At 40.0% G+C, this 27416-nt stretch overlaps 4 protein-coding genes across 4 annotated transcripts in view; 3 read left to right on the forward strand and 1 right to left on the reverse strand.

Moving 5' to 3' along the window:
- Positions 1–27416, reverse strand: part of LOC145448355 (adhesion G-protein coupled receptor V1-like) — a 94180-nt gene that overhangs the window by 21669 nt on the left and 45095 nt on the right. The window contains exons 65-94 of the mRNA XM_080326736.1: positions 25834–25928; positions 25619–25772; positions 25420–25562; positions 22727–22955; positions 21921–22049; positions 21340–21738; positions 20386–20499; positions 20173–20319; positions 19423–19547; positions 19022–19223; positions 18152–18380; positions 17461–17606; positions 16472–16685; positions 15542–15713; positions 14235–14451; positions 13398–13599; positions 12764–12877; positions 11265–11479; positions 10913–11084; positions 9834–10042; positions 7894–8142; positions 6833–7029; positions 5478–5691; positions 4996–5055; positions 4773–4926; positions 3206–3368; positions 2265–2421; positions 1554–1688; positions 1027–1168; positions 66–250 (exon numbers count right to left, since the gene is read on the reverse strand). Of these exons, the coding sequence (XP_080182862.1) occupies positions 66–250; positions 1027–1168; positions 1554–1688; positions 2265–2421; positions 3206–3368; positions 4773–4926; positions 4996–5055; positions 5478–5691; positions 6833–7029; positions 7894–8142; positions 9834–10042; positions 10913–11084; positions 11265–11479; positions 12764–12877; positions 13398–13599; positions 14235–14451; positions 15542–15713; positions 16472–16685; positions 17461–17606; positions 18152–18380; positions 19022–19223; positions 19423–19547; positions 20173–20319; positions 20386–20499; positions 21340–21738; positions 21921–22049; positions 22727–22955; positions 25420–25562; positions 25619–25772; positions 25834–25928 (5283 nt within the window). The remainder of the gene's footprint in view (positions 1–65; positions 251–1026; positions 1169–1553; positions 1689–2264; positions 2422–3205; positions 3369–4772; positions 4927–4995; positions 5056–5477; positions 5692–6832; positions 7030–7893; positions 8143–9833; positions 10043–10912; positions 11085–11264; positions 11480–12763; positions 12878–13397; positions 13600–14234; positions 14452–15541; positions 15714–16471; positions 16686–17460; positions 17607–18151; positions 18381–19021; positions 19224–19422; positions 19548–20172; positions 20320–20385; positions 20500–21339; positions 21739–21920; positions 22050–22726; positions 22956–25419; positions 25563–25618; positions 25773–25833; positions 25929–27416) is intronic.
- Positions 10278–27416, forward strand: part of LOC145448361 (uncharacterized) — a 230016-nt gene continuing 212877 nt past the window's right edge. Inside the window, exon 1 of the mRNA XM_080326742.1 lies at positions 10278–10292. The gene's annotated coding sequence lies outside the window, so the exon portion shown is untranslated. The remainder of the gene's footprint in view (positions 10293–27416) is intronic.
- LOC145448364 (vesicle transport protein GOT1B-like) overlaps positions 10278–27416 on the forward strand; it is a 109389-nt gene continuing 92250 nt past the window's right edge. The window contains exon 1 of the mRNA XM_080326745.1: positions 10278–10296. The gene's annotated coding sequence lies outside the window, so the exon portion shown is untranslated. The remainder of the gene's footprint in view (positions 10297–27416) is intronic.
- LOC145448356 (transmembrane protein 214-A-like) overlaps positions 10279–27416 on the forward strand; it is a 245912-nt gene continuing 228774 nt past the window's right edge. Inside the window, exon 1 of the mRNA XM_080326737.1 lies at positions 10279–10303. The gene's annotated coding sequence lies outside the window, so the exon portion shown is untranslated. The remainder of the gene's footprint in view (positions 10304–27416) is intronic.

Genomic DNA, 27416 nt, shown 5'->3' on the forward strand with positions numbered 1-27416 from the left:
AATGAAGATATGAAAAAACTTATAAATTATTCTACTGTGAGAGGATGAATCAAAGGTAATCTTACTGTTAAAGACACGTTGACCTCTTCCTGTGCGCTAGTCATGGTAATTGACGAGGACGGGGGCATCGTTTGCCCCTCTCTGAACCCGTTTGATCTCCGACTGTTCGGGTATCCTGACACCCAGCGTACCTCAACGTCACCATACAGTCCAATTCTCTTCAGAGTCATTCTACATAGGTTTCTGGTGGCTGGAAAAAATGATGGCAAACATATTGCAACATCATTCATTAAATTTCCCTTTAAGGCCAGTGTACAACACTTAAATTTAGATGAGCTGTTCCTTTTGATACGTAACAGTATAACTTGGTACGGAATTTCAAGTTTTTACTATTCAAGTCTCCGAATTGTACAATTTTGTCTGGAATAATGCAGTTTATCATCATCATCATCATTGGTTTATTAGCAATATTATCAGTTCAATACACCACAAAATGCGATACAGTGAAAAGGTAGGAAGGTGTCAAAGAGACTTGGAGTAGTCTATGGAATCAGATACCCACTTTGGCCTAGGCGATGTAAAGAGGAGGCATGCACACTGAATGAAAAGTAAAGAAGATACATCGATAGGTCAGGTCGTGGTCCGGTAATCTTGAGGATGGACAAGTATTCATTTAGTAGTATTTGCTCGTCACAATGTTGTTGCACCAAACTGTTTAAAAGTAGCCCACACCTCGTTTAAGACCAGTAATATGTGAAAGGTAAGAAGACATAGTAAACAATGTTTGAGAGTAGAATTCAATGGTATAAGAGAATCCAGCAAACGGCAAAATCGCAGTTCTTTCAAAAGAATGCCAACACTCAAAATCGTGCGCGTCAAAAAGACAACAAATCCAAATTCAAATTCTTCTGTCGTAATTACATTCGGGGTTAACATGTATTTTCGAAAGCTTACCGGTACGTAGAATTTGTTCTAAAATTTTACATGTCCTCAAGTGAAAAAAGTTGAAATAAACACGCTACTTACTATTATAAACTTGCGAAACAGCCGGATCAAACCCGACTTGTGCGTTTCCTGCTTCTGGAGGAACTGCCACCGTCGCCTCGATAAACTCCGAGAGTCTCGGCGGAATTGTGACATCACTGTCGATGTATTCGACCATGGTCAGCTGTTATCAGAAGTTTGCTCGCAGTCAACATCGGTCAATAAGTATCGCCACAGAACATACATGTACTGTACATGTACAATTACACTTGTTTCACTCTTTCAACAATGACAAATCAAAATAGAATGACATCGAATGGCCGCGAGCAGACTTCAATGCGCGTAAACGACATACCGTAATACTAAAACATAACCCTCGCTGTAACTTATCATACACGCAAGTTCGTCATGTACTACTACTACGCATGTACTATACATGTACTGCATGGTGCATACATGGGTACAGGCTTTTTTCCATAATCTACATACCATTTTCAGGGTGCGTATTATACATGGAAAATTACAGTATATCACACAGTCGGTCATGCATAAGATTACAATATTCTCACCCTGACTGTAAAGGTATTTCCTACTGCTAAAAATGCAGACGATGATATAGTGACCGAGGCAATGGCCCAGTCTGATCTGTCTGGTATAATCACGTCTCCCGTGTCCGTTTCCAAATACAAGGAATTTCCTTTTGGCTGTAAAACAAAATTTGTATATGGGACAAAATTTCAGTCACTCCCAAATAGTGCCAAGGGGTATAGCATAGAGTTGTACCTAAGTCACAAGGTTTCGAGTCACAATTCAATCTCATTATTATAGTTTTGACTCGAGTCAAGTTAACAGTTAATCGGAGGCGGATACTTTCGAAATTGCAAGATGTGTCTTTGCTGCTAATCGAAAATGACGAACAACACCACAAATAGGTAATATCTTTAAAAACATATTCAGTTAATGTGATAAAGAGACTATTTCTTGTGATGCAAACTTATTCTGACTAGAAGGGGACGTAATATAAAAATGTTACTACGCTGATAAGGAGTCCCAGTAGTAAAAACCCGCTTGACAACTGCGGAAATGGTGCACATATTGTTCATCACTGACCACCTCCGTTTAAGTGTCGCAAACAACACACAGTAATAATATCGCAAGTGTGAGGTGTGTGTGATAAAATATCGGGTGAAATTCTTAGACCCCAATTTTTCTTTCATCCCCAGATCGAAAACAGAAAAAGCATACGCGAGTGATAGTGTTAACCAAGAATTTTCACTCACATTGTTGAACTCGACGTGAAAAGCGACCGAGACCCTTCCGAAGTTTCCCCCTTGTCGGGTCACGTTTAGAAGTATGGCCCGCGAGTTGTCGGGACGAACTGCAATCGACTGGTCGCTCGATTGTATCGATACGATACCGTGCGGGTCGTCGTTTGGCCTGAAACGAGAGAAGAAGTTATTCGGGCAACTGGTGCAGTAACTAGGGCTGGAAACAATGATCCAGTACTCAAATCCGAATTGAGTATTTATCAGAGATGAGCGGATTTGAAATTTCTATGTCCTAATCCAATACAAATCCGAACCTTCAAATCCAAATCCAAATCCTAATCCATAACTTTTTCATATTCAAGTCCATGTCCAATCCTAATCCGATTCCAACTGGAAATTCAGAAAAAATACTAATTTATGCAATGGAGGGATTCGAAAATTTTCTTTCACAACCAACGATTCACTTGATTCAAGATAACTTAGTAACCATAAGTACATTAATTACTGATCTGAATAAAGTTTGTCGCCATTCGCCACACGACATCTCAATCTCCCAGAAAATAGGTAAATCCAATCCAAATCCGTTCCGAAAAAAATGTCTAATCCAAATTCAATCCAAATCCGACAAAATTTCACAAATCCTGTTTTTTCAAAACCTAATCCTAATCCATGCTCATCTCTGGTATTTATCGAATTGATTTGAGTCTAGTATTAAAATTAATCACCCCTATTGAAGAATTGGTTGAAATAACACCAAAGTATCTTTATGTCGTATATAAGTGACATTATTTTCTTTGTATTGTCGAATAAAGGGTGTATTTTTGATATATCCACATCATCCCCACTGTTACGAAATCATAAGTGATGCTCAAATCCTAGATTGGATGCTCCATTCGAAATCGAACCAATCAGGAACTCGATTTTGCTCAGTACTGGTAGCCACACGATTTTACCGAATCATAAACTGCCGCCGGCCACTATTTCGATTTAGATCTGCCCCGCCGTCAACATCGACCAGCCTGGCTTGAAATTTTTCGGCCAGCTCTGGCAAGTCGTCAGCCCGAACGTACACGATCACTTCCGCGCTGGATTGTCCGTCTCGAAAGGAAACTTCGCCTGCGATAATAAAAGTAGTGACGGGAGAGAGAGAGAGAGAGTTTTTTTTTTATCTGATCGAAATACATAGAATAAGCATGCACAGTATTCGGTATCGGATTGGAATGATATGTATGACCTTAGAGGTCAACTAATCAAATCACAGCCGCACCAAACAGGTATGTATTCTGCACAATCTGGCTGTAACGAATCTTAGTTGAGAAAATAAAATTAGAGAAGCTACTTTGAGGTACAGAACTTCAATATACAATTGAATAGTATATTCATGATTGAAATGAACCCGAATATTTTCGGCTGAGACTCGTCAGAGGTAATTGTCAGCAACTAGTAGAGAATTGGAAAGAACATTGTATATCAACAATCGTATCACAATGTTCTGTCCAATTCTCCACTAGTTGCTGACAAATGTGTTCTAAAAACTATGAATATACTATCCAAAGAGAATAATAAAGAATAAGTAAAAAGAAATAACGAATCAATGAAGGAGTGTCAGGGTGAGGTACAGTGTTAATATGACGATAGAGGCAATCAAGAACGTCTTTTTTAAAACTATTATATGGCAATTCACACATATGGTGTGGTAATGCATTCCATATGATAGGGGCTGAGTAGTCGATATTTCCCTTTGACGAGGATTGTATTGTGGGAGCGAACATGTTTAGCCGGTATGAAAAAGTAATTGAATACATGGAGCAAATTATTGGAAAATTATTTGTGTATAACTTTTGATGCTTCAAAACAGTAGAGTTCTTTAACTTGCAAAATTCGATGTTTTCCATAGTAAGCTGGTAATTTGGTGCGTAGAGGTACGAATGAAATCAATCTTAATGCACGATTTTGCAGGGTTCTAATTCTGCACAAAAATGTTTTGGGTGCATTTCCCCATGCATGATTTCATATTGAAAGTGAGAGTGGAAAAGTGATTACATAGTTCGTAGTGCTGATCTAGAAACCAAAGATTAGTGATTGGTCTTAATTGCCATACACCGATACTGTGTATTTGATATGCTACTTCCGAGACATTTTGGCATGACTAATGACTGTAATGACAGTATAAATCGGTGAAGTTTTTTAATATAAATTCAGTTACCTTCATCGTGATATAGGGGGGGCTATTTCCCCCAGTCTGTATGACAATTTCATTTCTAACTGTTATGCAAACATGCCACAAATCCACTTTCTACTGTCTACAAAAGCTAAAGTGCAAAGAGTAAGTAGTTTTGCTTAAAATACTGTTAAGTAGAAGAGAAAGTACTCGAAAAACATAACCAATATGGTAATCATCCGAGTAGGCAGAACATACTTGAGTACTGTTGACAAGCAGAAATACTTTGTTACTGATGATCTCAGGCGTTAAGCTATTTAACTTCAGAAAATTAGAGTTGCAATACAAATTGAACCCACCTTCAGATTGTACCAAATCCGCTGATACATCCGCTCCTAACTCCCCATTCAGAGCCTCCACGCTCCACTTTAGAGACACCTTTCCCAAGTTTCCTCCCTGTCGTTCGACCGGAAACACGACCTGCAATGTTCCCGAGTCTGGTTCCTGCAGAACCTGCCATTGTGAAATTGAAAATCACACCAGTCATGTTCATTGTTCAATATACGGCAATAAATTACACACCATCGGCGTGGAGAATTCGTCCTCTCCACCGCTGAACTGTATGATACCGTTCGGATTTCCCTGGAAGCATTTGAGAATAAAGATTTCAATACATATAATTTGTACGTTCAACGCATCATCATTTGTCAAGAACGGTCGTGAGATGTGAGTTCAATTACGAAAGTAGTTTCAGTAACAGTAAGCAATGCTAACCTATCCCAAAAGTAATTTATAAAATCATTAACACTTTATAAAATCCAAAATTGAATATGTTCATCGATTTGCCTAAAAAAGGATACCTAGAAGTGGAAGTAGTCATAAAACATATCCACTCGAGTAGGTAGTGCACGTAGGGCGGTAGGCCTGAAGTACTTTGTTAGTGACCACCTCTGAGCGTCAGTTACAGACATGGTTATAACAACCAATTATTTCTAGTGGTACTGGTACAAGCATTCCAGTATTGAAGTGGTTTTACTTTTGTCGTATCCACGTAAATTCCCCACCTTTTTCTCCACCGTGATATTCACTACGCCTTCGCTTTCGCTGATTTCGGCCGGTTCCACGCTGACCAGCACGATCTGAAAACGTTCTTCCACCTCTTGAGTGTCGGTCGAGGGCAACACTGTGAGGAGAATTTCCCGTTGGCCGCCATCGCCGTCGGAAAAGTGAAATGAGCCTGAAGTTGGGCTGGCGATGTCTTCCGAAACAGGGGTTGTGCTTGAAGACAAGAAAGAATAAATAAAGTATATATAGTATTTATATAGTTAGATTACATGCCTATGATTTGATATATTGACTTCGCTTACCGATGCAAAACACTTCAATTTCGTCACTCGTACTTTTATGTTATCTCCTGTTACATTTCATTTAGTGCGCATGCCTCTTATTTACAAGTTTTAAACCAGCGGGTCTCAACCGGGGTTCTCAGGGGTTCAAATCATAAAATCTTAGATTTCTTCGACAACCACTGATTATACTGAATAATACATGCATATTGAAATGAACGCAAATAATTTGGGATGACACTCGTCAGGGGTAATAGTCAGCAACTAGTACAGAATTGGAAAGAACCAGGGTTGTAACCAAGTCACAAGGCTCTGAGTCACAAGTCAGTCTCACTTTTATAGTTTTGACTCGAGTTAAGTTGAGTCATTTTCAATTCACCACCGAGTCGAGTCCGAGTCCAGGTCCTCGAGCAGAGGGTCGAGTCCGAGTCATGGTATTATGACTCGAGTCTGAGTCCAAGTCATTGTGTTGACTGTTCAGTTTCCAGTTAAAGTCTTGTTAAACCCACTTTTTATAACTCTGTTTCGTAATATCGAATAGTTCGCATTTACAATATACGATTTTTTCTCACTTTTAGCAGTTTCTGGTCGCATTTTCAAGCACCACTACCAATAGACGAAATCGCAATAGTGTGGCTACTTCACTATTCTTCGAAATTACAATGAAATGCCAATCTTGACCATCTGAGTCTCGAGTCATATGACTTGATTCGAGTCATGCGCAATGACTCGAGTCCAAGTCGAGTCAATACACAGATTGACTCGAGTCGAGTCGAGTCATTTCCGTATTTCGAGAAAATGACTCGAGTCAAGTCGAGTCATCAGAAAATCGTGACTCGAGTCATTACAACCCTGGAAAGAACATTGTATATCAGCAATCGTATCACCAAATATGAAGACGTCACTGGTATGCAATTTCGAACACTAGGAGCTCGATGTAATAATTTTGGATGGTACACAAACTCCTGTCAGCACAAACTAGGTTGAAGTATTATGTATCACAAAAATCATAGACATTGATCAACATCGTAGACTACTTTGGTCACCTCTGGCAACAATAAAATATCACACACCTCCGCGTTTCACCATAGTACGGTTCCGCTCTAATAATTCTCCAAGTTCCGTGAACTTCACCCATGTTGCCGCCTTTTCGCTCCAGTATGAAATTCAAACGGGTTCCTTCGTTCGTTGGGTTTCGAATCGAAACCCGTTTGTCTCCGTCAAGAAAACCCAGCACCCCGTTCGGGTAATCGCTTTTCTTGATGACCACCTAGCGAGTAGACCAGGACATGATAGAAATGTCAGGTAGAAACATAGAAATTAAGTCACGGACATAGGTAGCGTGAGTCTGGATGCCTAATCCAATAAGCATGCTCCTTACTAAAAGATATCACTGGCTTTCAAGAAAAAAAGCACTATTTTCACCACAGCACCGTTGCATCAGTAAACCAGCTAGGACCAAGTATATAAAGAGTTGTTTGAACCCATTTCCCATCAAATAACATCAAACTCTGTTTCACCCTCGCAATGACAAGACCTCAGTTTCATAGAACAACTTTGAAACATCTGCGATCACAGCTTACTACGAAGCTAATGTTGCCGTCGCTAACATAGGATAGATGCCGTATCATGAATGGAACAAATGCGGTTCTACAAATTATGTATTATATCAGCCTGTTAGCACTGATTCTTTCCGATCAGATTGCCCTATATTGTCACTAACGTACCTCAGCCCAATAAATATATTTCGGCAATACAGGGTGAGAAGACGATTTCCGAGAGAGGGTGAGAATACGTTTTCGGAAGCTTCTATGATCTCAGTGACATATTTTTGGATGCATTGCAACTCTAGCGATTAAGAACACTGCCAGTACACAATGGTCACAATAGCATGAAAAATACGATGTCGTAAACAAGTTTAAGATTGTATATTGTACAACAGCAACAATAATGCTACTGCCTTCAGAAAAAATATTGGGGACAAATACAATTTCATTGTAACTTAATATTCATTGAATTTTGTATCTACTTGGTTTCAAAGATTCAAAAGGACACAGCAGAGACATGATAGAGCAGCAAATTGCCAACCGTTGTACTATGTGTACCGGTAAGCAGGCGTCAAATACAATCTAACCTCCATTACAATGTGTTCCCCGAATCTTGCCCCTCCGTTCACCCCCGACAATACAACGGAGAACAATTCTTCCATCTCCATCACTTCATCGTCCACAATCTGAATGGTTAAATAAGCCTTGTCCTGCCCGTCTTCGAACACGACGTTGATTCCGACGTTCGGCATCAAATAGTCGACACTACGTTCTGCCGTTTTGTCGATGGTTTTTGCCGTCACGCTCACCACGCCGTAGTCTCCGTCTGTCCTGACCTGGAAGTAGATTGCATTGATAAGTCAGTCGGTCATTTTCTTGAAATAGTTATCAGTCCAAAACAACTCAAGATGGTGATATGATCAAAAGTGAGAAGGGTGTCGATACGACCAATTACCAGAGGTGGTCAAAGTAGTCAAGAAAGCTACTCAAGTAGAAGCAGAAGTAGTGACGAAAAAATCTACTCAAGTATGCGTAGAAGTACTTCTTCCATAAGCCACCTAAACCTACTTGAAGTAGAATGGACTGACTTTAAATCTACTCAAGTAAGTAAGTAGTTTTAAAAACAGTCCTAATTCGTTCGCATGGACTGTCAAAAGCTGCAAATTGAGCTATGCGGAAGGTGCAGAGAGCTTGATGCATTCCAGGAGGTATCAATTTTCGACAGAATAAGCATTCTTTCGCATCATGGGATGCAAATTACAGTATTGATATGAAAATACGATACTAAACCTTTGTTTACTAGAAGCCCCGTTTTAGAGAATATCATGGCATGGCGCCCCACCTCATATTATAAGGTCCCAAGTTTAGGCGAAGAGCAATACGGAGAAGTTGTATCGGATACGGTTTCAACACTTTGCGCGATTGGTATACATTGATAACAAATATTGCGGATGGTGAAATTTATATTTAGTTTAGCTTTTTTTTTTTCGGAAATTGGAGGCATTACTACACTTGCTTTTATGCTTCCACAATCAACATGCATGTTCTGCAGACAAAAGAACTGAAAGTAATTAGAACTGAAAGTATGATACTCGGAATTGAAAGCGAAATACGAGTAACACTTTAAAAAAGCGGAAAATATATTTTATGTCTTTTGTCCATATCGCTTCAAAGGTGATCTGCTGAAACAGGTGTAACAGCAGGACACGTCATCGGCTGCTAGATTACAATATGATAGGTAATTGCTAGATTGCGAAACGGTAGTTTCACACGCTATAATGGGCCATATTTAGTGTGATGAAATTTGGTATAGCGACGATGCGGTGTGAGCGGAACCAAGTAATATGGTACCTAAATGATATTCACTGATACTTTTGTGAAAACATATTTACCACCCCATAATTACTGTGCGCGAAGCGCAACAAAATTTCTGGGCTTTACTCTACTTTTATGAATAATAAATGTTGGTATTCCGTGAAAACAGCCCCAGAACTCCTCAGGCTATCTTTCGCATTGGGGGATTAAACTACTTCTACTTGACAAACTGAAAATAGCGAAAAGTAAGTAAGTAGATCACAAAATATGTCGAAGTAGAAGTAGAGAAAATCAGATCTACTTGAGTAAGTACCAGAAGTAGAGGGAAACTACTTGAGTACTTTTAAAAAGTAGAAGTACTTCGTTGCTGACCACCTCTGCCAATTACGGTATCTTATTCAAAAATCCACTTCTTGTATCCCACACCCACCTTCATCCAGACTAGAGCAGGGGTCGTGAACAGACTTGTACAAACTACTGGATTTTCAAAATACGCAAATAGAACTAGAACTGCTCAATTTTCAATATCCGCAACCATAACTATAACTATAAGTATTCACTTTTCAAAATACACAACTACAACACAACTAGAACTACTCCTAAATCAGTAGTTATTTGACCATCAACTAACTAAATTAGCAGTATGTACTTGTCTGGCCGATCTAATTGGACCGCGATAGATCACGAGGTCTGCGAAATAGTTCACACTCACAATTTCGATGCGAGCCTCTCCGTCTCTCTCATTGACTTCGATCGTGTTGACGCCATTGGGAAATTGAATGATTCCTTCCGCGCCATCATTTTTAGCAATCGTCACCGATGCGCTAGGCGATTCACCGATTGTAGGCGGTATGCCGAGAGAGATGTTATAAGGCGCTTGAGGGACAAAGTCGCTAGTACTGTACGACATCAGAGACACGTCTGTAAACAAATCTAGTGATAAACTGAAAAGGATTTGACAGGATGAAAAAATCAACTTTGGTGATTGATTCGGTCTGATATTTCTATTTCTATAAAATTACAAGAAAACATAGCAATTTCAAAGACATGTCTAAACTACTTCAACTAGAAGTCGAAAATGAAGATCTGAAAAGTACTCCAACACGTATTGTTACAGAGCAGATTCGGTTGAGGGGTCGCACACTTTTTTTGGAGCATTTGGTTGTATTAAGTTCGTTTTGCGTTATTTTCACTTTAGCACCTGATGAAGGAGCGAAGCTCCGAAAGCTCGTGTGATAAATAAAATTATTACGTTGCAAGTGGACGCTAAATAAGGTGCGAAAGCAACTAAGATCTTAACACTTTTAACAGTTAGTCGCAGGTGGTCACTTACGAAATTGCAGACCACGTCTTCACGATTAACGCAAAATCACGAATTACAACTACAAACAGGAGCATTTTTAGTAAACGTACTCAGTTACCGTGATACAGGGGCTTTTTCGCCCACAAAAGTGATGCAACCTTACGCCAAAATCACTTTTTGATTCTCAAAATCCATCCAAATTTCATCCACCACAAGATCGCAATACAATGACAAGATAGGAAGGTGTCGAAATGACTTAGAGAACTCTTTGAAATCAGACAGAGGCACGCATGTAAAGAAGAGGTATGCATACTGCATAAAAGATAACATAACAGGACAAGCGACTTGAAGTTAGAGTTACGGTACATGGTAATTTTGGGCTTGGGTTATACAGTCTCGTACTCCACTGTCTGTAGTGAAGCATTTCTACTTTGTCCAAGTATCTAACATGATCCGTTTCCCCAGAGAAGCGTTAGCAAAAAGCATACTCGTAACGTTGACATAAAATTCCTCGGGGCCTTCCGGGACGTCATCGTCCATAAGTTCAGCTTGAATTATTTTGAAAAACTCTCCGTCTCCAAATACCAATCGCCGTGAGAATCCGTAGTAGTCTGCGCCCTCCGTGGCTGAACCAGCGCTGGTAACTACCGTAACCGAGACCTACAGGAAAATCAAGTACCGACATGTCACATAAATTATATATTTATCATTAAATTTATATTGTTTATTCACAGTAACACCGGTAAATACACGCATAATCTGCAGAGCACCCAGCCACCCTAAGGAACTATGCAAGATTGGAGTACGCTTTTAAAATTTCAGTAGCAGATTCAAACTTGCCTCTCCCAAATGTCCGTTATTTCTCAGCAGCGTCAACGACACCACAGAGGGTGAGAATTGCGACGCCATAGTAGCCGACCCGCTTTCACCGATATCCTCGCCCCCTTCCTTCACAAAATACGAGGGCTGCGAAAACGAAAAGGTCCCGTGCGGGCTGTCGCTTGACGCGATCACAATGTTGACAGAGTCAGAGTCCGAGTCTATTTCACCGCCATCTGTAACAACAAAATATTTCATTAGAATGAGGAGTTGGTGCAATACAGCGATGTCCAACCTGTTTGGCCAAAGGTTTATGAATGATTGTGCGGGCCACTTGAGTGTATACTGCTGATTTGTCTTCTTATAAAAATTTGTATTTTGTAATTAAAACCCTAACACCGAAATTATGATCTTATAAATATGTAATATCTAGGGCGGGCACAACAATTGGAACTATCTGATCGAAATCGAGTAACAATTGTAATGATTTGGATCGTGTAGTGTGTTTCGAGGATTGATATTGAAAGCCCCTTTCAACCTAGACATATATTAACAACTAGTATTAAAGTTTTGATATATTTTCCCGACGTGGAAGCCTTGAAACCTCAAATGGTCTTAGCGCCGCGCCCTATACTTGTAGTACAATGCTACATAAGTTAATGGAAATAACATTTCACGAAGTCTTGATCAAACTGTAGCCAAAAAGCGTAATGAAAGAGGCATGGTCGGCATTATTTACTTTGTGGTAGCACAAAAAGTATGTGTTCGAGCTTGTCACGTTTTCCATATCCTTATGTCGTTATCATGAGTGATATTCAAAGCCTTATAATCGATTTAGAATCCAAGCACTCACGTACTCGATCTTGACTAGCAGGAGCAATATCCTTTTCAACAGGTTAACGAATATTTTACTACACGACATTGTAGCAATGAGACCGACAAGATAGCGTAATGGCTCAGACCAAAGACCTGATTCGTAACACTGGTATCCATGACTTCCCCGCTTGGCGCTCAGCATTACCGTTATAACATGGAGGGGTTGTGCAAGACTTGAAAAGCCTTACAAGGCTATGCACCTTCCTTGTCCAACGGCATATGCACAATGCACATCACGCACTCACGGTAGGTATATGCATAGATCGTCTGTTTGTATATCATTAGTTGGTCTATATGCCGCAAAAACATCAAGGACAAAAAGATACTGCGTCTTTCTATCCTGGTAATGCGTAATGAAAATTCCTTGAATAAGATGAACAGTGAAGATCAATGCTATCCGTCTGTAAGCTTTTTGGTAGCCTACCATATCGATATGCAAAGCATACTTCTTAAAGTCGGCAAATCTATTGTGGAAGATTTAGTTTTACGTCTTTATAGGAGTTTTGAACTTGAAGAGTGGAAAATTGAACAAAGTTTTTGATGACGATGCGATTTGACGATTTCTGCGTTTCTCGCAGAGTTTAATGTCACGCCAACAACGGTTCGGTCTTTTGACAGGAGAAAATAAGAGGTTGACATCAAACCTGACGCTGACAGTAACCGCAGAATGAATTCTTGCGGCAACTCCGGAATGTCGTCATCCACAGTCTGAAGCACGATTTCAGTGCGGTTTTCCATATCGCGAAACACGGCTTCCCCTAAATTCGGAATACGTCAGGGTTAAACGTCTTTACAATGTGCCAAGTAATATGTCCCATCGTAACTACATATACCAACCAGCGGCAGTCAAAGTAGTCATCGTTGGCACTCAAGTAGAGGTAAAGTAACGTCGTAAATACAGGTAAATACAACTAGAAGTAACGATTTTAAGTACGCAAGTATGCACCTCTGATTACGACATGAATATTTCAATACTAAAAACATTCTATGTCACTGTATTCGGCCCTCGAACCAGACAACTACAATGCAGTTCAATATTATGTTTGAATATATATATATAGAGAGAGAGAGCATCTATATTTGTTAACCGTGTAAATTAATAACATACATCCGATTCGGCGAAATGTGATATACAGATAAGCAAGGTATAGATGAGAGTCTCAATGTGACAGAGTCACCCAGAATTATGCTCGTCTATGCCATTCCACATCAATGCTGCTAGCAAAATTTTATCAATTTCCATCCCAAATCCTACGAAAAGAGAGAAAAGTAACATACCCTCAGTTTGATAGAACGCATTAGCGTCTGCAGGTGTAATCTGCCATCGCACTGTACAATCCCCAAAATGACCTGGTCCTCTATGAAGGGTGATATAGGAAAATCCATCGTAATGTAGCGTAGGTTCCGACGTCAGTATGTCTCGTGTAGCAGCGTCGACGGATACGGTTCCTGCTGCTCCTTTATCACCCATAATCGTGACCTGTAAAGTGCACTTGTTGCTTAGAAACTGTTGGAGGCGGGTTCGCAGAAATTTGTTCGCACAAAAATTATAAATTCAAAGCTGCCAAGAAACAAGGGTGATTAGTAATGAAGTAGCTGTAATTTTCCAAGTACTCTAGCACCTACCTACTTGTATCACTTACTCAAGTTGTTATGTTTATTGCCTACTTCTTCTACATGGCAGTTTTGTAGGCAAAACTACCTACTTTTAACGTTTTGAGTTTATCAAGTAGAAACTAGTTTTGGGATATGTTCGCATAACTTAAACGAGTGAAATTTTCACGGCAACTAAGCGACAGAGTCCTTGCATCACGTTTAGGGAATATATTTTTGAAAATTGCAATTCTTGGTATATCTGTTGGTCGTTTTGTATTAAAAGTACACACTGTAATTTTGAAAGAAGCCACCTCCAATGAACTGCTAAATGCTCGTGACCCAATTCAAACCAAATCTACACCCACGTTCTGAAACTACTTCTTTGCTTCTTTGAGACCTGCATGTTCTGCTTCTACTGGACACAGTTTTGACACATCCTTTAAATTGCTACTGTTAATTGCGATGGGGTCGAAATTTACGGATATTTACATGATATATATTTACATAATACAAACTGACCTCTGCCACTGCTGCAATTGGCGATATCTCCGCACCTCCGGTCGCAGACAGTAAAGAAACACTGTATGTTTCAGACCCTTCCAAGATGTGATCCGGTAGAGATCTTAAAACAATGCTCTTCATCCTTTCCCCAGTGGAAAAGGAAACCTTCCCGGACATCGGTGTGAGATCGTTGAATGCGGTTTTGTCCAGCGTCCATGAAATGATGACGTCATCCCTAAATTTAGGGCATAAGGTTAAAATAACTAGATACAGTCAGGTGGGCATATATCTTGAAAGCATATTTAAGAGCGGGGTTCCAAATTTTTGCATCAATTGAGATTAATAGACCCTAAAGTTCGTAACTACAATTAGGAAAAATAAAGTACGAAGGTGAGCTGATTACAAATCAGGTATTAGGCCTTGACACATGTCAAATATTCGAGTGTCACTTATTATGTGACGTTATTAACAGTTCAAATATTCTCATTTAATGCGACCACAAAGAAAACAACGGCAGGCCTACACCACATAAAGATAACATTGTGTTCTTTCGATCATACCTATAGCACTTTGTGTTGCAAGCTGATTACAGCTTCACAGAAATGTAATTTCCAGTAACGTGCCTAGCTTTGTACTACCATACACGTATTAGATGCTGTGATACCACTAATCGGGGATTTGAGATTCCCATGTTGGCAAAAAAAGTATATAAACCATAATTCTAGTTGGTAACATAAGTGGGAAGAGGTGTAGTCACGACTTGACCCGAATCAATAGAATTAATACTTCATTCAGATCCGAGCACTCCAATCAATATACTCAGCCCTAATCGTAACGCAGACAACAAAATCCTCTTATTGGAACTATATAGACGTGGATAGATAATCTTCGAGACAGTCTGACTACAGATAACATAGACTGAATTCATTGGTCATGGAAAGAGCCCAGAAATCCTAATATGAAATCCACTAAATTCTCAATTACAGCCGAATCAATAATGATAGCCATAAAGAATAGCGATGAGGATGATAGAATTACAAATCAGAATCAGAATATCAAGACTCAGCTGTATCCCGATTCCAAAGACATGATCGAATTTGTTCCAATACACGAATTGACTTGAGTTTGAAAAGCAGAGAAATAATTCTGAATCGTTTCTGTAGTAACTTGAATATCACAAAATGCCAGTAAGCCCTACTTTAAATCTGCCATCCGTAATAGTCCGCCTTAGTAGGAAGTACAAGGTGTATTGATACACAGTAATTGTGGATAACTATGCTGAAGCAACACCTAGTATATAGGCCGAATTAGCTAGTATCACTTACCCGCTTCCTTGATATCTCCTGATGTCAAGCGTCACCATTCCGTCGGGATCGTTAGGCGACTTTGACTCGGTTATCGACTTCTCCGTGTCGACAAAACCGAACATTCCGCTCGGAGAATCATTCGGTAAAATGATCACTGTGGTTGCGACGTCCCCACCCAGTTTAGCACCACCTTAACATACGGAACCAATATAACAATTATAGGGCAGAAAGCATAGTCCGGAAAACTTGAGAATGAAAAGTTTGGGATTGTAAATCCATTTACTGGATTATAATATCGAAATGTGCGTTCCCATGTGTAAGAGAAAAAGTTGAATGATAGCTGGAATAACTGTCTTCTATATAGGTCAATGAATTTGTAATTCACAGGACCTGTAAAGCTAATTAAGTGGAAGCAGAGAATTAAAAGAAAAGCATATTAAATGAAAAGTACCAAGAACGTAATATTTAGAGTACTTTTATCAGTTAATTGGCGATTGCTACTTTTAAAGACGCATCTTCTCGACCAACGCAAATAGCGATGGCACTACAACTAGGTGCAGAAATATATCTTCGAAGTATATTCAGTTACCGTAGTACATAGGTTATTTCACTCGATTCACATAATAATTACGACTTCATCGATAAAATTGATGAAAATTTATACTAAAATGATTTTCCACCAATGACCCGTGAATTTCGATCCCCAAAGTGGAATAAATTAGTGGATTTGCAGATAACAATGTTGAAATAGGAGGGGAAGAAGTGTAAAAACATTACCCACTGGATCAAGTAACAATGCAGACCTACTCTAGTACTATGGAAAAGTATAAGCAATTTATTACTGACCCCCGCTGAATGTACAGTGATTACAGCGGCTGACACAGCAACTCAATACTTCGGTTTACATAGAAGTATCCAAGGCAGACATTTGAACATTGAATATCACACCTGGCTTCCCAATCAACTGTACAGTAAAGGTTTCCACAAACTCCACGTCGTCATCGTCGACGATGAATATCTCAATTTCCGCGTGTCTCTGGCCTTCTTCGAAATGAACCGTGCCAGAGTGAGGGTAAAAATCGCTGTTCGACGCAGTGATGGGTCTCGCCAGCCATTCCACCGACACAGATCGAAACGCCCCCACCAGTCTCGCTAACGGGAGCTGCGCATAGAATTTTGAAAGTTAATAATCCGCATTGGCTCGGAGTGTCAAATGTTATGCACGAATATTTTTGATACGATTTTTGATATACGATGTTCTCTCCAATTCTCTACTAGTTGCTGACGATTACCCTTGACGAGTGTCAGCCTAGAATGTTCGGGTTCATTTCAATATCAATATACTATTCAATCAAATATTTCTCCATGACTTTGCCTAATGAATCTGCTCATATATTTTTATTCCTGCTAAAGATGTTCACCTTGTATTAGAAGTAGAAGACGCTCGTGAAAGGGACCTGATTAAGATATCTATTGACTACCCAGGAGCCATCATTTCGAATGCACTGCAACGAGATATCTGTGAATTGTCGCATGAATCATTTAAAAATATTTTCCTCATAGTTCGTTTACCTCTTATCGACATACCACACAGTTGCTATACTTAGTCCAGACTTCGCTTCCAATTTTACATGATTATTGATAGCTGTCACCGAGAATTGGTATTTTTTATTGACCATTTTTACAATTAGTTCATGTGAAGACATTGTGCTTGTTCAATACGGGTGTGGTCAGACTATTTGACATCTAATTTTGCATCGATCACTTCCCTACAATATCAAACACTGTGTTATGAGTTTTGTTAATATTACTTTATCATCGTTGCTGTTTGCTTGTTATGTATTTCAAAGTCTTTCTCTCTCCCTCTCCATCTCGGTCCGGACAAAGAAAATACCGTATTACATTAAGATGGGTGAAATACAGAAGAAATCCCATACTTTCAGAGAGACGTTGGCGCGCGGCATTTCAAAAGCTTCGACTGCGTCTTTCGAGTTCCTCGTCACGTTGAACTGAACGAATCCGCGCGCATGGTCGTTTTCGTCGATTATGATTTCTGCTGTTTCGGCGCCCGGCGGCCCGATACCTGCAATCGGATTTAAGAACGTCCCGGAAACAGCCTTGAATATTCGGGTCAGATTAGGTACGAACATAAATTTACAATTATTTTGACACCAGAATTAGATTTGGAGTTCCATTTCCACACGACCGACGACAAATTTCAGTCATCACTGGATTTGGATCGAGCGAGATAGTGTAATGGTTATGCGTCCGGCTTCTCGAGCGGTAGGTCGTGGGTTCGATTCCCGGCCGGGTCATACCAAAGACTCGAAAAATGGTATCCGCAGCTATCCTGCTAGGCGCTCAGCAATCACGGATAGCATGGAGGAGAAAAAAAACGGGGGCGCAGACTAGATGACCTCATGGGGCCGTATCGCAACTCCGTCGTCAAAGCATCTCGATGGTGCAGGCGAAAAAGAATATCATCTCTCTCTCTTTCTCTCTTTGTGCATGATAAAAATTATTGTTAGATCTGGGTTTAAAAATATATATCAGGAACAAGTCTCGATTTGAAAATAATAGAGTGTGTACAGAAAGTGAGATTGGTAAAATGCTTCCAATTAGTTTCACCTGGCTCACTGTTCTTGACAGGCTCTCCAATCAAAGCCACCTCGGTCAAAACCACATAAAACGACTCAATGTCTTCGGGAATGTCGTCGGGAACGATGCTAATCGCAATGGTGGCGCTGGTAACGTTTTCGAGCATGTAAATACTATCGTCTCGAGCGATGAAGTCGGCGCCTGGCAGCGCTTGAGATTTCTCAGGCAAATTCGTAGCGCTTTCCGTCATGTAAGACACCTGCATTGAAATATAGAATAATAAATGTCGGCGGATTGGTACTGAGACGTTATTTCTTGTCGTTTGTTTGATTGCAACCATTTTATCGTTTTAAAACAGCACAAGGTAATACCAGAGGAGGCCAGTAGCAAAGTCATTCTACTTTTCTAAATTATATATATAGTTATTTATCAGTTGGGTTATGCCAATAAATGTCAATATCGACATCTAATTGAGTACCAACTGTGACTATTTTGTCCACCTCTGCCGTCGTGTATATCGCATTGTGCATTTTGTGTCTTGAGTTGATGAAAATGTTGTAATACAAGGTACAAAAAATAAACACGCAAATTTCTTGCATTTTGTTGCAACAATCAAATAACCATAGGTACATAGATAAACTATTACCAAAATTGAGATTTTGTGGTAATCACTAACACAAGACTTACTCCAAAAAAAAAATTGAATGGTATATTCATATTGCAATAAACCTGAACATTTTCAGGGGTAATCGTCGGCAACTAGTACAGAATTGGAAAGAACAATCGTATCACAAAGTATTGGTGTTCATTTCAATATGAATACACTATTCAATTGTATATTTGAGTTCTGCACCTCTAAGAGTGTCTTCTACTAAATCTAAAAAGATACTAATCACTCACCCTTATATCACCGAGCTGTCCCTGTTGCCTCAAAATCTCCATCGTCACCAATTGAGACGCCCCGGACAAGGTTTCCGGCTCTTTTATGACGCTTCTCAAGGACTGCGCGGACCAGCGGACTATTCCGTGCGGAGAATCGTTTGGAAGGATACGAAATTCAGCAACCGATGTTGACGAGTTAAGCTTAGCGCCGAGATGTGGTCTGAATATGAGCAACAATATATACCGGTAGATATTCATGTCATATCCTGAAACTTTCTAAAATGATATATAATAATATATATATATTGAAATATAGGCGAATATTTTTGGCTGACACTCGGTCAATGAATACCCCTGACGAGCATCAGACGAAAATATTTGGTTTCATGTCAATACGAATAGATTACTCAATTGCATACCTTTTATTTCCGCCATTTATTATCTCGGTAAGATGTATTTTGACAGTTTCTTCTACTTCCGGAAGATCGTCGGCCAGTATCGTGATTGGAATCCCAGCCCTTTCTTGTCCAGTTCCGAACGTCACCTGAAAACGTAGGGTGTTGGGTCGATGTCTACACTGGCGGTGAAGTCATGGCTACAAAAGCTATATAGTAATCAAATTGGTGTTTGATAATAGTGTTCTTTTCCATGCTAAGTATCTATTACATTTCTCTATCACATTATTTACAAATATAAGACACACTGTTTGAAGGGTAATATTGTCATGGTAAGGTATGATATGGTAGGCTACGCTAACGTCTTGTGTTGGCACAAATTAAGTTGCAGTATTTTGATAAGTTGACTCCATGGCACACAAATTGAGGTGTGAACGGCTTCTTCCGGCAACGCGAGATCAGTCGCCACGATAATTTTTCGCACAAAGAGAATTGTCCTACAAATGTTTGCCAATGTCAGTTTATATGGCTTTTGCCTGTTCTGAAAAAAGCTTCAGTGGATGTGTCAAGGGCGAGCTATTCTCCGAGCGTGATGCTCGTGTTCTCATGCATGTCCCTAGATTTATTAGAACATGATTGTTGGTATACAATGATCCTTCCAATTCTCTACTAGTTGCTGACGATTACCCCTGACGAGTGTCAGTCGAAAATATCCTGGTTCATTTCAATATGAATATACTATTCGGCTGTATTCTGTAAAAACACTACACTCACTTCCCCACCGAGTGGCGATATGTCGGCCAAATTTCCTTCAGCCTCCCAAGCCACAGAAACCTTTCCAAACGCAGCCGCGTTTCTAACTAGGTTCAGCGTAAATGTATGATCCTTTTCCGTCTCTTCCACCATTCTGTGCAGCGAATCCTTCCAAATAAAAATATTTGGCAAATAGCTTTATCATGAAACACAGATAGATTAGCAGGCATGTACTTCATGAAAACCAATAACTCCGTGAGCGTCGTCGTTTGAGAGAATGCGAATTTCTACGGATCCGTGTTCCCCGTCGATGTCTGCTCTTGGGTCGATTGTGTTATCCAAAGAAAGCTGAACGAGACACAAAATGTTGGTAGTAGATGCATAAGTGACACTGGAAATTTCTATTCGACATGAAGTAGAAGTTACGATTTTCAAAACACGCATAAACTACCGCACGTGGAAGTAGAAATGAAGTTCTGAAAAGTACTCAAGTATGTACTCTCAAAAGGAGATTTGGTCGATGGATCCTCTACTTTAGAAATAGAATTAATCTATCACTGACCTATTCTGTCGTTTATAAAAGTTAGCAACGCAATGTTGACTCGACTTGACTCAAGTGATTTTCTTAAAAGATTCGACTCGAGTGAATTTGTGCATTGACTCGACACATTCCATATGAATTATTCAATTCTCGTATATTAGTAACGATAACTGAAAAATAGGCCCAGTAACTGTCTTTTATGTGTTTGATTTTAATAAACATGTTTGGAGTGAGAAAAATTAGCATATTATGAATCCGAGGTCTTCGATATCCCCCAAGAGTTTCACAGAAGTGAGTTGAACGTGACTTGGACTCGAGTCTTAACACTAAGACTCGGCGGCGACTTGACTCGAGTCAAACTTATAAAAGTCAAATTGACTTGTGACTTATTTACAACCCTGCATTTTCTATATGTCAAGCTTATAAAGACGCTTCAAACACATCGTGCACGCAAATAATGGTAAGCTTGTTGTAAGGTTTATTATAATGCTGGTTGATGTACGATGGCATAACGTTCGAAAGACGTAAAATTCTAGTAAGAACATGGCTTGGATATTTCATTATAATAAATGCAATGCATCCCCAATGCTCGAGAATGTAACATTATAACTTTACAAGTGATATCTGGAGACTATATAGCAATTTACCTTGAAATGTTCCTCCTTTTCGGGAACAAAATCATCCAACACTGTGACAGCAAGCGTGTGGCTCTCCTGTCCAGAATCAAATTCGAGAACCAGATGATCCATAACCGGCAGGTAATCGTTTCTGCCAGATTTTTCGTCAATCGCGCCATCGGTTAGTAAATACACTCCCGACTTAACGACAGTGTTCAATACGCTGGAATTGATGACGCCGTCTTGCGGAAGTGACTTATCCACTCCTGCGGCTATGAAGGTTTTGTTATGAATTTCCATCGGATACATCGTTGTAGTCGGTCCCAATAAAGAGAGCAATTCAAACTGTTTTGTTTCCAGGTTGTACCAAAATAATTTTGATTGCCTTTGCGAAGAAATTGCGAGAATAACGATGTCCTCTGTGGCATCCTAAATAAGTAAAAAACACAGTTGTCAGCGTGTAACATTTGAGGACTGCTGAGCCATTAACTTAATAATAACAGTAAATTAGTTTCGAAATAGGTACGCTCTCTGAGCGATAAGGGTTATCACAGAATTTGGCGGGGAGTTAGTCCCATGATTTTAAACATGGCAAGCTAAGCCTTGAATACCTTGAATCGTTGCAAATTCGAGAGTGCCGAAGCCGGTATTTTTGCTGAAACAAGTTTGCTGGCACGCGATACGTTGAGTCTTTGATGCCGTTGCAGAGCTATGGTATTCTGTCGGACCCCATCAATGACCTGAACAAATTTAAGTCGGCAAATTCATATTGGAAACCAGGATTGTAATGACTCGAGTTGCGAATTTTTGGTGACTCAATTCGACTCGAGTCATCGTTTTAAATGCGTAAAATGACTCGACTCGAACTGAGCATGACTTGAACCAAGTCATATGACTCGAGACTAGGACAGTCAAGACAGACATTTCATTGTAACTTGGAAGAATAGTTAAGTCACCACATGATTGGTATTTCGTCTACCAGTACTGGTACTTGGAAAATAGGGCCATAAACTGTTAAGACTGGGGAAAATTACGATATTATGAATGTAAGCCATTCTATGTCACTCAAGCAGAGCTGAAAAAAGTGGGTTGAACCACATTGAATTCCAAACTGAACTCGAGTCTTAACACTAAGGCTCGGCGGTGAATTGAAAATGACTCAACGCGACTCAAGTCAAAAATATAAAAGTGAAATTGACTTGTGACTAGGAACCTTGTGACTTGGCTACGGCCCTGTTGGAGACCGCGGAAAGTGCCATCCATTCCAGAAACAGAAAATTTGTTCATACACCAATAGTAAAAGATTTGTGAAATTTTCAGTGTCTGAACCTTTGTTCAATGAACTAAATATACTGTATAATACAAAATCAAAATAGCAGTTCGTAACACGTTCTGGCATTTTATTCGCAAGGCCCACCTTCAAGATATCCACCCATTCCACATCTTGCGAGGTGACTGTGTTGCTGACGTAGGTGCGCGTGGGCAATGCCACGAAGATTTCTCTGCCGATATTCATGATTTCAAGATCGGTCGCGTGACTGGCGGCCACCCCTTGTCTTTCCGCAAAGCTCGCGATCCCTTCCGGGCTAAATGTCCATTTGTATACAGCCGAATTCACGACACCCTCTTCCGATTCCGAGTCTCTACTGCAATATATGACAAGTTTCACGAAAATTAATTTGAATCTGCTTTCATTCGCAGGCAAATTGTAGAATGACAATAACCAAGGTGACGTTAGGCTAGGCTTGACATACGTCCGGAATTTCAGTGTTAAAACTGGGGAATAATATCTAAAATATGCCTAAATGTCCGGAATTCTCAAGTAAGCTCATAATTTTTACTAAATTAACAGAAACAATATTATTTTGGGCAGATTTATGCTACATGAAAATTTTCTTCGCGCTGCGTGCGATTTAGTATCACATGTATTGGTTTTGATATGGGAACATACCAAACCCCGCAAAATCTGCAATCAAAAATAAATAAAAATAACATTCAGTTACAGAAATAAGTCTAATTGTAATCGCAATTACAAGATAACGGTTTCTTCATATAGTCGGTTTAGGCGGTTTGGCTGCTTTATTCAAAGATAGTGGTTCTGAACCTGGGGGCAGTTTGCCTTCAGTCTGCGGTTCGCGAAGATATTGAACGTACTCAGTTTTGAGCCATTATTCATTCAAATCATTTCACGACCAGCTGCATATCGTAAGCCGTCAGAAGTTGCATCGATTACCCTACGGTGGGCTCAAGATGAGCGTTTATTAGGGCGGGCGGGGGCTGAAAAAAATGCGGCTTCGGCCCTGGTTACAACTCACAACCTCATATACTCGTGAAGCGGATGGTGACCACATCTAGTCGATACACAAAACTTTGCAGGTGTGACGTCATATTGATCGACAGTGTGCCAATACCTCATTTTGAAATCCACTAGTGGGTGCTAAAGAGCGTCCGTAATTTGTGTTAGAAGAATGTGGTAGGCCTAATTGTCAATGTCTTTTCTTTATTTCCAGCGCACTTGATTGCACACATTGTGAACACAAATTCCAACAGTGCCCGAGACGTAATTTAATAGTAAAACTTTGACTGATTGAAATCGTTGCGGGCAATTTCGAAGACCATGGCTCGGCACAATGATCAGAGTACAATTTTTATAGTGTACTGCAGTTATACGCGCATTTGAACTAACATCAACAATAATTATAATCTTGATACTTTATTCACAAATAGGTAGGCTTAAAAACTAGACTCATCTTATCACTGCATCCAAATATGTCATGCAACGCTACGTAGTACACAAGTTTTTGAAATGACATATCTGCAAAGCAGGGATCAACCAGGGTTGTAATGACTCGAGCCAGACTCGAGTCGCGATTTTTTGGTGAGTCAAGTCATTCTCTCAAAAAATGACTCGACTTGAGTCATACGGCTCCAGACTGTGTCTACCAAAACTCGGATCTGAGCAGTCAACACAGCGACTTGGACTCGGACTCGACACTCTACTCCATGACTTGGACTCGGTGGTGAATTGAAAATGACTCGACTCAAAACTATCAAAGCGAGATTGTCTTGTGACTCGAAACCTTGTGACTTGGTTACAACCCTGGGATCAATAGGGTCCATCAAACCACTAGGTGTCGCCAGACTTTAGGTGGTAACCGCCTTTGTTACGTATGCGGTTGCCGTATTCAGAAACCTGTAGGTTACCTTCTCGATTGTGTAAGGGTATTTTTTATGGAAAAAATGGCTACAACATATTCTACGGGGACCGTGAAGTCGCTATAAAATGAACTAAAACTTCGGAAGGCTTCTACGGAAGGAAATAAGGCCGATTTGATAACTAGGTGAGAATGTGAAATTGTCAACTAAATGTCGGCTACCAGCTCAGCACCAGAAGTTTTCGAAGTTTTAGTTCATATTATAGCGAGCTCACGGTCCACGTAGAATATGTTGTAGCCATTATTTCCATAAAAAATACCCTTACACAATCGAGAAAGTAACCTACAGGTTTCTGATAACGGCAACCGCGTACGTAACAACGGCGGTTACCACCTAAAGTCTGGCGACACCTAGTGGTTTGATGGACCCTATTAACTGCATTGTCACAAAGTGAACGGGGTATGAGGGCAAGTTTTTGCAGCTTTTGCAACTTTTTTTTACAGCTTCCGGCAGCTTCCTAAATACTCGTAAGATATGTAGAATGCTGTTTTAAGCTGTTTGAAGGAATCTTCTAGTGCAACTTTTGCAACTTTTGTCCCTTTCTTTCATGCAACTTGCAACTTTTTCGATTTTTCATGAAAGAATTTTCGATTTTGGTGGCATTCACGGCCAAATTCGACTGCGATACCGTAAATCAGCACTGAAGTAACGCTCTTATGGGTATTTCGGGAGCTGAGCCGGAAAGTTTTTTTAGTCAATCAGGAGTGGAACTGGGAAGTTGACCTTTTTTTTTAGTCAACCGAGCAAAATGTAGCCTTTTAGTGCAACTTTTGTGAAAAAATAAATGCAACTTTTCACTGCAACTTTTCTCAAAAATAAATGCAACTTTCCACGGATTTAACTGCAACAAAAGCTTGCCCTACTTATAACCATAAGGCTCAAGCAATCACAAACCTGTTTGCTATCGCTAAGTATAAATCGTCATTCCACTTGAAGGTACCGACGGCCACAGCACCTCGGGTTGGTAGAGTTTGGATCAACACCAACCTTTCGTTCAACACATCAAACCGGTACACGCCAGAATTTATGTTAGACATCTGAAATATGATTTTCTGTGTTACTATGATTTTATTCATGATTGACCAGACACAACCTGGTTGTTGTCTACGCTGTTTGCTACGACGACATAGTGCAGTCCGGTTGATTCGAAATGCGTAGCATCCGAAGCGCCTTTGGTGTCGACTTCATCGACCAATTTCAGACCTCCACCATTCAGCATTTTGTAAAGACGGGTCGTGGTTTCGTACCTGTGAAATGGACAGCGGATGTCAAACAAGAGTTTTATTTAGAGTCAATCCGGTTCAGTACCTGCCGTATTTTCCGTGGTTTGTGATCAGCAGATACGTACGGCCGCCGCCGATGTCGAAAGTCAATGATGAGGAAGCTCCATCGGTCTCAATCGTCTGACAATTGATATAATAGAATATGGTTGAACAATCTGCCCTTCACAACCATTTAAATTGACTAAATGAAATAGGAATAGTTGTATATTTTTGCGGCATATACACCGGCTCGTGAAATACATACACACGATCCGTGCATACGCGTACCATGAGTGCATGATGTACAATGTACACTAGGGTTGTTCAAAAAAAACTTTTTTATCCAAATCTCACTCGCTTATTGACTAAATCGTCAGGTTGTCTAAGAAAACGATGCACACCAAATTTGAGTCAATTCCAACCAGTAAAGGCCGTGCAATCTTGAATTGAAATTTTTAATTTATAAGTAAAAATTGAAGGAAGGTGCAGATATAGCCTTGTAAGTCTTGCACCACCCCTCAATGCTATCCAGGTAATGCTGAGCGCCAAGCGGGGAAACCGTAGATACCAGTGTTACTAATTAGGTCTCTGGTCTGACACGGCCGGAGATTGAACCCATGACCCACTGATCGAGAAACCAGACGCTCCCCCATCACGCTATCATGTACGTCAGTGGTTGGGAACCTATGGCTCGCGAGCCATACATGGCTCTTTTGGGTATAAGATATGGCTCTTTGTCAAATATTGATTTTTGTATTGAATTGATCAATATTGCAACGAGTTGTTGGTAAATTTTAATCACGGCCAAAATAATTATTCTCGTGGCAGTACAAACATGTCTTAGAGAGGTAAAGACAATGTCGTCTTCAGGTTTAGGGGCTCGGACCCCCTCTTCTCAAAACCATCAAGTTTTAGTTACTGAGACACCGGTGGTCAACATCACTCGCGAATTCTATGTACCCGACTCGAAATCTTGAATTTCACAATACGTTGATTAATCGAAGAGCATAGCAGACCCGGCGCCGCCCATTTCAAAACGCAGTTTTCAAATACGCATTGTCTTCCTGATCTACGTCGCAAAATGAACTGTTGTGAATGTGACAATTACAAACTCGAATTACAAACAACGCCATAGCTATCCAGTATCCACGTTCTTGATCGGTAAGTATAGCTCTGTGTAGTACCAGCGATAAAATGTACACGTGTAGCGCAACGTTATGTTGCCGCTGAATACTTTGAAAAGTCGGTAAGTATTTAGATTTTCGTAATCAGTTTGATAGTTACATTCGATTAATATCAGTTGTAAAAAATTCTAAGCTACATATGAATTACGTTATCAAGGGTGAGGCTTGGCCCGTCTGTCCTATACCTCTCGTTTCGACCTTTATTTCCGAACAATAAATACCAGATTTTACTGAGAAAATATGGCGCACACGAGGAATCCCGTGCAGTGAGCCCGAATTAGTGCTACCATGACGTCATGAATTTTCAATTGTGACGTAACAGTTGATTGGTGTGTATGGCTCTTTGGGAGTTGAGATGGAAAAAATAGGGCTAAGGTGGTCACTGGTTATAAAATATAAAATGTTTGTAGTTTTGCCTACAAAATGTTCAATTAGAAGTGGAATA

The sequence above is a fragment of the Botryllus schlosseri genome, chromosome 10 (assembly GCF_051294905.1).
Source record: "Botryllus schlosseri isolate E-star chromosome 10, Bs_hap1, whole genome shotgun sequence".
In the NCBI taxonomy this organism is placed as follows: Eukaryota; Metazoa; Chordata; class Ascidiacea; order Stolidobranchia; family Styelidae; genus Botryllus; species Botryllus schlosseri.